General features: G+C 46.3%; 1 protein-coding gene across 1 annotated transcript in view; it reads left to right on the forward strand.

Annotated features, from left to right (window-relative positions):
- Positions 1 to 10,754, forward strand: part of LOC137435672 (uncharacterized) — a 107,419-nt gene that overhangs the window by 94,055 nt on the left and 2,610 nt on the right. Inside the window, exon 11 of the mRNA XM_068129620.2 lies at positions 3,591 to 3,707. Within this exon, the coding sequence (XP_067985721.2) occupies positions 3,591 to 3,707 (117 nt within the window). The remainder of the gene's footprint in view (positions 1 to 3,590; positions 3,708 to 10,754) is intronic.

Here is a 10,754-nt window from a genome sequence, read left to right on the forward strand (position 1 = left end):
AGACAAGTGAGGTAGAAAGAGAGAGGAAAGCACAACAACAGTAGAGAACAGGGACATCGGGAGATCTGTGCAAGGGGGAGGGCTAGGGCAGGCACATGGAATAAACAAGATGGACACTACAGGGACTTTCAGGAAAGAACTTGCTATTTCAAAAAAGTGGATCTGGGGTGAATTAACGGGGGTAGAAAAGATCAAGGTAAGATAAGAGATGGTGGTGATCAGCTGTTTTAAAGACCTGGAGGAAGAAGAGGGATTGAAGAGAGTGAGGGAGTTTGTTCCAGAGGCGGTAATGCAATGACTCTGTAATTCAACGCAATCTCTCTCCCGCTGCTGCAATGCCTCTCTCTAAGCAGTCATCTGGTACTCATTTTGCCTACCTAGGAAGGATGACAGACCCACCCGGTGTTAATTAATTCAATAGCATGACAGGGGCTCAAACTCAGGAGCCGAAGATCTCAAGCCACATTAACTGTTAAGCCAACACCAGGCTTATGGATGAGGTCGGGCATGATAAAGCGCAGGCATGGATGGGGTAACAGAGATAATGTAGTCTTTCAAATGCACAAAATGCTTGGTGTGTTATCATTAGAGTGAAGAGCTTGTCGGTCTATATGTTGTCACGTGCTCATTTTGATGTTGAACTACCTAGCATATACTGTAAATGCTCGCTACGTGCATGAATGTGTGTATTGCTCGATTAAATCGTTTTGCTTGATATTCTTCCATATGGGAAGAAGTGCATATTTGCACATTCTTCCAACATAATATTCACAAAGGATGGAGGAGCTACTTATGGGCCAACAACCATGTATATCTGCGGACCAACTGTGTCTGCGGACATCCTCCTGCAGTTGGGTTACCTCTTTCTAGGAGGTTGGTGGCAGGATTTGCACTCCGGCCACCATGAAAACATGTCATTCCGCAACATACACAAAGAACGCAAATAAAACTAAAAACCCAATCCGTGGGGGTACCTCGAGTTTAGCTTCCCGTCGCAGGGCAGCTCACTGGATGACGGGATTGGAGCAAAGCCTTCGGGGACCACATTCCTTGATGATTGGAGGAATCCGCAGGGAAACCCTGCTGGGTCAGATTGTCGTGGTGTGTGTCGGCATGGTGCTCATGTGTCGTCCACCAGATGGCGGGCTCCTTGGGTTAACCTGAGATGGTTACTTCTTGTGGATACCTGGAATGTCGTCACTCTAAGAGAGGACGATCACCCGTCTCTGCTATCATGTGATCTCCAGCATTTGAACATTAGTGTTGTAGCACTTTCTGAGGTTCGGAGACCGGATCGTTTTGAGACCTTGGTGGGTGGTCACACCTATTACTTGTCTGGTCTCTCAATGGAGTTGCTGTACCATGCCCAAGGACATGTCATTAAGATGCCCAAGGAGTTGCTGTAGCTGTGTCCAATAAGCGGACTCCCATGATACATGAGGTCACCCCAGTCGAACGAGCGTATTATGAGACTGAGGATTCATCACGCTTTGTGTGTCATTTCCCTGGTATCTGTATATGCTCCGACTAAGGCAAATGATGTCACTGTGAAGGAGGCATTCTACGCCACGCTCGAGTCTGTGGTTGATCAGTGCCCCAGGAGAGATACTCTTCGAGTCTTGGGGGATTGTAATGCATCGACTGCCACTGATAGGGATGATGAGACAAGTGTTGGTCCCCATGGATCTGGAACTATGGACCACAACAGCACTAAGTTCCTTAATTTTGCAGAAGTCATGGACTTATGGTGGCCGGCTCATGGTTTCAGCATCCACAGCCTCATCGCTGGACTTCGTATTCCAACGCTGGTGGTGTGGCAAAGGAGATTGATCGTGCGCTCGTTGATGGTTGCTGGAGGATTTGCGGCTCAAATCCAAGAGAATGGTGCCTTCTCAGCTTAGGCTGGATGATGGAAAGCTCAAGGAGGAGAGGGTAGCTGAGGAGTTTGCGAACAGGTTGAGCGGGGATTTAGGGGGTTTAGGTGTTTTGGGAGAACCTGAAGAGTTGTGGAGTGCCTTCAAGACCACCATCCTTGGTGTCATCGGTGGTTGTCTTGGAAACCACCGTCAGGCAAAGAAGACCTTTGTCTCCCAAGAGACACTGGATACCATTGACCAGAGTGGCAGGGCCAGACTTGATGGCGGAGCTGAAGCTTAAAGCTGTACGTTCGCTGAGGGTGGACAAGGAGGCCTATGTGTGAGGAATCTGTGAAAGGGTAGAGCATCACCTGCGGTCAGGTGATTCTCGTCCTGCTTCGACCAATCCGTGCACTGCGTTCCTCCAAGCCTGTTCTTCGGTGTACTGCAGTTAGAGCGAAGGGTGGTGACCTCGCTAAGATGGTTGAAGACTCGATTGCAGCAAAAGGTGAGAAAATTGGATGAATATTGGCGTTTTCTTTTCAAAAATGCATTCTAATAGCCGTTTTGAATGTACAGTATCTGGGTTGTACAGTATCTGAGACGTAATGTGGGGACAAGGAGATAGGGATGAGGGGGAGAGGAATAAGGAGCGAAAAGGAGAGTGAAGGGGAGAGGAAAGTGAAGAGAGAGAGGAAAGTTAGGGGGGAGATGAGAGTGAGGAAAGTGAGGGGGAGATGAGAGTGAGGAAAGTGAGGGGAGATGAGTGAGGAAAGTGAGGGGGAGATGAGAGCGAGGAGGAACGAGGGGTGGAAAGGAGGAGGGCAGAGCAGAGGAGTGCGGGGTGGGGAAAGGTGTGATGGGGTGGAGGAGAGACGATGGAGGGTAGTGCTCCCTACTCGTGAATTAGTTAATTATTATACTTAGTAAAAGTACAGTGGCTGAAAACTGAGGTTAGGGATTGAACTTTCGTATAATTATATTTTTTCATATTCCCAGGGTATATATAAAGAGTTTATTCAAGGCAAGTTTACGCTTTTCCAACTACGTCATTAAGCAATACTTCAAAAAACTTTGTACGTAATAAAATGTATATGTGGACTAACTATGGAATACAATATTCATTAATAATGTTTGGTTTAAGCAATTTTACTTTGTAAAGCGAAGTGTATTCAATGCTTTCCAATTTAAAAATGAACAACAGACGTAAGTCAGTCAAGCAGGTGCCACTCTCAGGTAAAGGTAGCAGGTCCACACTGCGTCCTCTCCCAATTATCTCTCTCTCCCTCCTCTCCCCCTCTCCTCTGTGCAGTGTGTGTGATGTCGGGAGAGGGAAGGGTGGAAGATTTGAGGTCTTCAAGTCACATTTTACATTACGTGGAATTACACATTATAAACTGTATTTCCCATGTGCATGGACATGTATTCATATGTTATGTGAAGTAAATAAATTGTGAACATTACATCATTTCTGGATTTGATGAATTGCCAGTAATCATTTTGTAAAACTCTACGTGCAGCATTTAACTCAAGATGTCCAAATGTCGTACACGTCCATGCCCATGGGTTCCCCGCGCGTGTCCCACTAGTGACCCACCTGAAGCTTATACATGTGGCATTGTGGCTGTTCACGCTGTTCACAAAATTGCTTGATTATTGATAACTACATTTCATACAAGAAACTGGTTTAAATATGCAACTAAATTACAAATAAACCATGTTTGTCTTTGCCAGGATCTTAAAACAGTGGGATTTGCTGTTACAAACGTCACCGTCTACACTCCACAATTCGTCGAACATTTGCAGAATGAATTGTTGCACATAGAGAAGAAAAAAGAAGAGTTCATAAAGGTATGATTCAGATAACCAGATGTCTTTCGTTGTCTTATAAAATTTGACCTTGGGATGTTGGGGAATCACACGTTCTTTGGCAATCACACGTGGCAGCACCTCTTTAACGTCCACCTGCAATCTATGTTGGCAGGTAGCTCCCACACGTCATTGTTGCATCTGATAACGTAGTTTTTCATGCAATGCCATACATGTGATGCATCAGCCCGACAGTTTATTATCGGGTCAAGCATTTAACGTGGACTAGACAGCACAAAGATAAGTCTGCTACCTCTGTGCCATCCTGGTGGAGGAGCACACTTGATTCTGGAAGTGCTGCCTCTGTGCCATCCTGGTGGAGGAGCACACTTGATTCTGTAAGTGCTGCCTCTGTGCCATCCTGGTGGAGGAGCACACTTGATTCTGGAAGTGCTACCTCTGTGCCATCCTGGTGGAGGAGCACACTTGATTCTGGAAGTGCTACTTCTGTGCCATCCTGTTGGAGGAGTACACTTGATTCTGTAAGTGCTACCTCTGTGCCATCCTGGTGGAGGAGCACACTTGATTCTGGAAGTGCTACCTCTGTGCCATCCTGGTGGAGGAGCACACTTGATTCTGGAAGTGCTACCTCTGTGCCATCCTGGTGGAGGAGCACACTTGATTCTGTAAGTGCTGCCTCTGTGCCATCCTGGTGGAGGAGCACACTTGATTCTGGAAGTGCTACCTCTGTGCCATCCTGGTGGAGGAGCACACTTGATTCTGGAAGTGCTGCCTCTGTGCCATCCTGATGGAGGAGCACACTTGATTCTGCTACCTCTGTGCCATCCTGGTGGAGGAGCACACTTGATTTTGGAAGGAAGAGCATGTGTGAGTAAGTTATCACCAAATAAATACTTTAGCCCATCTTTGTGTGCAGCAAAGGAGCTATGAGCTTGTTTTCGATGTTTGGTTCATTTGCTCACCTCTATGGCATGAAATGTATGGAAGGTGAATTGTTGTAAAATGCTGTACAAAAAAGTCAGTTAAAAGGAAGTCGTCTTGGGAAAATTAATTGAAAAATAAACCAAAAATCTGTGCATATTATTAACCCACTTGTACATGTTTAATTCCCTGCATTCAAAGCTTGATAAAAGGTGTAACTAGAGGGCTGTGATGGGAGATCGTTGATGGTTCCCAGTAGCGCCAGATGAAGACACCCTAGGGCCCTCGGGCACTGCATCTGTAAAGGCCCCACTCACCTCCCTCTTGCATTGACCAAAAAATCCTAATCTTCTATATGTATAAAATAAAGTTTTTGTTTGTTTGTTTGTTTGTTTGCGCAAGCTAATCTCCTGAACGGTGAAAGATAGGAGGAAACCTCTAATTCAAAAAATGTCGGGACGGGCCCCGGGAAGGTTTTAGGCTAGGTGGCGAGACCGGTCGAGGCCCACCTCGGCCGGGCCGGCCCCATTTCGCAATTAAAAGCTGAGCTAAATTATAGTAATCAATCTTCTACGTCCGTGGGTAAAAGCTGAATTATGGTAGTAAATTCATTCAAAAAGAACCAAAAATGTCGTGATGGGCCCCGGGAAAGTTATAGGCTAGGTGGTGAGGCCGGTCGAGGCCGCTTCGGCTGGGCTGGTCCCATTTCACAATTAAAAGCTGAGCTAAATTATAGTAGTCAATCTTCTACGTCCATGAGTAAAAGCTGAATTATAGTAGTAAATGCATTCAAAAAGAACCAAAAATGTCGGGATGGGCCCCGGGAAGGTTATAGGCTAGGTGGTGAGGCCGGTTGAGGCCGCTTCGGCCGGGCTGGGCCCATTTCACAATTAAAAGCTGAGCTAAATTATAGTAGTCAATCTTCTACGTCCACGAGTAAAAGCTGAATTATAGTACTAAATGCATTCAAAAAGAACCAAAAATGTCGGGACGGGCCCTGGGAAGGTTATAGGCTAGGTGGTGAGACCGGTCAAGGCCCACCTCAGCCGGGCTGAGCCCATTTCGCAATTAAAAGCTGAGCTGAATTATAGTTGTCAATCTTCTACGGCCGCGAGTAAAAGCTGAATTATAGTAGTAAATTCATTCAAAAAGAACCCGGGCAATGCCGGGCGCTTTCGGCTAGTCTAATATATAAGAGAGATGTCTGTCTGTGTGTGTGTGTGTCTGTCTGTGTGTCGTCATTTTTCTCAGAGATGGCTGAACGGATCTTCGTCAAACTTTCAGAGGTTCATCAGTGAGTGCCTGGGAGTGTTTCAGGCAAAAAAAACAAAAATTGTAAATAAAAAAAAAGATCGGTTTCTTTGAGTTAAAAAATAATAATTGCTCAATAGTGCCCAAGCCATTTTAAATTAATGACAGTTATATACAAGTACACATTCGCATAAATAAATACAAAACAATCACCAGACATTTGAACACAAATAAATCAAACAATTCCGGAAGTGTACGAAGTTGGCAGTACGGCAGTGTACGAAGTTGCCATGAAAATATGGCCGCCAGCGCCTGATCGACTCGATGATGGCGTACACCTCCTTTTCGACAGACGAGTGTCGGCGTCCCGCCGAGGAGAGAGTCCTTGAAAAGAAGGCCACAGGTCGCTCCCCTTGAGAGAGTCTCGCAGCTATTTCGTGATCCGATGCATCGCTTTCCAAAACAAAGGACTTGTTTTCATCAATCGATGACACAGCGGCACCAGCTATGTCGGACTTCAGGCCATGGAAAGCGGCCTTAGCAGTGTGAGCCATGGGGACCTCTTTGCAATCCACAAGTGGACGAAGCTTCTCAGAAAAATTTTGTACCCACTTAGAGTAATGAGCAAAACGCCCGAGAGCACGCTTCAAAGAAGCACGATCGAGGGGCGGGGCCATGTCGAGCAAGGGTCGCAGTCGCTCCTTGTCCGGAGTGATAATGCCATGGGTCACGTTGTACCAGTGTACCACAGGAGATCAATCATTCGAGTGGAATAGCGACACTTATCCTCGTTCATAGTCAGTCAATACTTGTGCGCAACCTCGAGAAAGCATTTCAGATTAGCATCATGATGTGCTTTGTCGTACCCGCAAACCGTGAGATTATCCAGATAAACGAAGACATCGGTTAAGTTCTCCTTAGCAATGAGGTCGTCCATGGCCCTTTGGAAGCAGGGCCCCATTTGTGACCCCGAAAGGCAGCCGTGTGAAATGGTACAACCTTTGTCTGGATTCAAACCCGGTGTAGACGCGATCGGCCTCGGAGATTGGAATCTGATGACACGCGCTACGAAGATCTAAAGTACTGTAGACCGAGTACTGTGCCACCTGTCGTACCAGAGAATCCATTCCCGGGAGTTGGTAGGCACCCAATTGTGTAAACCGATTTATCGTCTGCGAGTAGTTGATTACCATGCGTTTACGATGCGTGGCGGTCTGCACGACCAAAACTTGGGCCCTCCAAGGCGATCGACTAGGTTCGATTATACCCTCCTTTAGTAGTTGCACCATCTCCTCAGCAATGAATTGCGTGTCAGCCTGGGAATAGCATCGCAATTTAATTGCAACCGGTGTACAGTCAGCAGTCATATTGGGAAACAGCGACAGCGGTTCAATTTCCATCCCTGCAAGAGCACACACAGCAAGAATATCAGCACCACCAAATTCCATTTCCAATCGCCCATGCCGTTGGAGAAAATCATGGCCCAGCAACACCTCCGCACATAACGCTGGTGAGACCATTAAATGCACATCCGGAAACATGCGACTATTAATCACAAGCTTTAGTCGGCATTCTCCTCGAGTGCGTGAAGATTCGATGTGTTGTCCCGAGAATCGGCCACCCATGCTTTTGAACGAGTCGTAAATCAGCCTAGCTATCCGTCGATCCCGTGTCGATCAAGGCATTTGCATGTTGCCCCGCAATCATTAGTGGAATAATCGCGCTGGACAAGCCAGGTGGTCCTGCAGTTGTAGAGTCGTCGAGAGGGGGCGCTCGAGCCACGCGTGTGGAGCCGATGCCAGCAAGCATCTTTCGTGAAGTTAAAGTCGAACGTGGGTCGATCGAGCCGTCGATAGGTGGTGCTCAAGTCACGCATGTGGAGCTGACGCCAGTTTGGCGTCCTCCGTGAGGGCAAAGCCGAACGTGGGTCAGTCAAGCCATCGATAGGTGGCACTCGAGCCACGCGTGTAGATCCGACGCCAGCTCGCATCGATCGTGCCAAAACCGGACGTGGGCTCTGTGACAAAAGAATTCCAGTCAAGGACGGGTGGGCCGCGATCACGCCTGTTCGCGCCACTTGTTTTGGCGGCGCCGTGTTCACAGTCAAGGTCGCGCGTACAGCACGGCGCCCACGTGGAGGAGCGATCCCAATCAAGGCCGCGCGTAGTGCTGGTCGTGGTTCGGGTGGAGAGAGTATCACATTCAAAGTCAAGCGAGGTCGCCGGCCCCGTGACGAGCAACAAACTTTCACAAAATGACCTGTCCGAGAACACTAATGACATTTCGCATCTCTAGCCGGACGAACTGACCTTAAATGGTTCCGGTTCCCATAGAAAAAGCACGTAGCGTTCTTTCTGGCTGAAGGAGCGGCCGCGGCGGCGGCTGTCACACTCGGGTCGAATTCCTCGAGAGTGTCTGTTGTCCCCGATTCCGGCAGAGGGGCAGCATCCGTGTGCTCCACAGTAGCTCTCTCCGGTCGTGTCGCGCCGGTTAAACCTGCAGTGACGTACGGTCGGTTGTACGATTCGGCTTGAACTTGAGCTTCTTGGTACAAGAGCGAGAGCTTATGAGCTCTCTCCAGCGTCAACTCTGCTTCTTCCTCAAGCAATCGTTGTCTGATGATTGGGGAATAAATCCCAGAAATAAAAGAATCTCTCATTAAATCATCAGATACTTGTGCAGGGGTTCGTGTCACAGTAGTACAGTCCTTCTCTAATCGGCGTAGGTATTGAACGAAATGGCCGATGGTCTCCGAGGGATCTCGTCACCGAGATGCGAGCAGATATCGAGTATAGACCATGCTTCGTGTCTTGATTTGATGCGTTTTAATTCCTCCACAGCCGCATCGTACGTAGTGCACTGGGTTATGCACGTGTATACCATATGGTTCATGCGGGAGTGCAGCACTGCGAGCTTCTTTACATCGGTGAGCTCCTTCTGTGCATCCAGATGGCTGGTCAGTAACTTCAGCCAATGTGAGAGCTGAGCAGACGCGTCCGGCGCCTGAGGGTCTGCTCCAAAGATTGGAACTTGTATTAACTTGTGAGTCATGATGATCCCATTCAAGACAAGAGATGATTCTGAATTAATTGTTGTAAGAATCAGATCTACAACATTGTCCCAAGAATGAGTTTAATTCAGAATCGATCTCTAGCAATACCTGTAAGAAACCAACAAGCCACATATCAGTATACAGTAATCATCGAAGTAAGTAATGGAATTGAAATTAGTACAAGCAAGCTTAGAACCAAGAGTAACACGCACCATTTGAGTATGCACTACATCACACAGAATAAATGTCACAGGAATCATCGGAGCGCTGTCCAGTCCGAATTCTTATCGGAGCCTCTCAGTGGACAGAGTCGGCATAACACCTGGGATCAACTTAGACACAATTTCATTACATACACAATAAAGCAAAATTAATTAATGATGAGATCTCAAGTTGCAAATTGTAAAATAAATAAATATTTTATTGATGAAATATACACATTAAAACTGGATGACATAATGGCGTCGCCAGCCGACGTTGTCCCACAGGACAGAATTATGTCGGGGCTGATGTTGGCCCAACGTCGGGCCAAAGTCGGTGTGTTACCTGGGGTATTACACATTGAGCACTTTCCTACATTATATGGGTTGCTGCTTGTCATGAATGTGCCCTCATCAGCAGCATCGTGGTACACTGACAGTGAATCGCCGAGGGAGCAGACTGACTTTTAAGGGAATCGGTGAAAACTGAAAATGGTGGGGAAAGGGGGATGGAGAGGGATGAGGAACAGGGAACTCTCGCGAGATTGGGGTAGACGCGAGAAGTGGGAGAGCGAAGTTGTTTCGTGAATGGACCTTCAGTCCATCACAACCTTCGCCATGTTAAGAAGTAATAATAACAACCTACATCGAGGAAATGCTTCACTATAACATTTACCGAATGCATTGCATGCTCAGAGGTCCAATTATGATGTACACAAATATGACTGAAATACCACGTGATTTCTCGGAAATAACGCCAGCTTAGAGTTTCTAATGTACTTCTAGCATGACAGTTAGCAAAAAGGCGCGAATAAGGGTACAGATTGAGGGCCCCGGCCTGTGCTCCTTGGGTTACCCTCGTTAATCCAGGCATGGTTCCCAATATAGCAAAACTCGTAGAATTAGCCAATTGGTAGCACTTGAAATTCTGCCTCATAATGAAAATAATAATAATAATAATAATAATGGAAAATTTAAATAATGGAAAATTGAAAAATATCTAAATATTTGAAAAATGAAGAAAAAAAGAGAATTTTGAAAAAATGAAATAAAATAACTTGAAAACTGAAAAAATAATATAATTGAATTTTTTTAATTTGGGGGGAAAAAAAGAATAAAAACTGCAAAAACAAATGATGAAATAATGGGGAAAATCTTCAAAAGTGGGACACCAAGACACCACTTGATGAACCTCTGCATCAGGAACCATAATACCTACTCCCTTCCTTCGGAAACCATAATACATACTCTCTTCCATTCAGGAACCATATTACATACTCCCTTCCATTCAGGAACCATAATACATACTCCCTTCCTTCGGAAACCATAATACATACTCCCTTCCTTCGGAAACCATAATACGTACTCCCTTCCATTCAGGAACCATAATACATACTCCCTTCCTTCGGAAACCATAATACATACTCCCTTCCTTCGGAAACAATAATACGTACTCTCTTCCATTCAAGAACCATAATACGTACTCCCTTCCATTCAGGAACCATAATACGTACTCCCTTCCATTCAAGAACCATAATACATACTCACTTCCATTCAGGAACCTTAATATGTACTCCCTTCCCTTCAGGAACCATAATACGTACTCCCTTCCCTTCAGGAACCATAATACGTACTCCCTTCCCT

This window comes from Myxine glutinosa, chromosome 9 (genome assembly GCF_964187855.1).
Source record: "Myxine glutinosa chromosome 9, kmMyxGlut1.1, whole genome shotgun sequence".
Lineage (NCBI taxonomy): Eukaryota > Metazoa > Chordata > Myxini > Myxiniformes > Myxinidae > Myxine > Myxine glutinosa.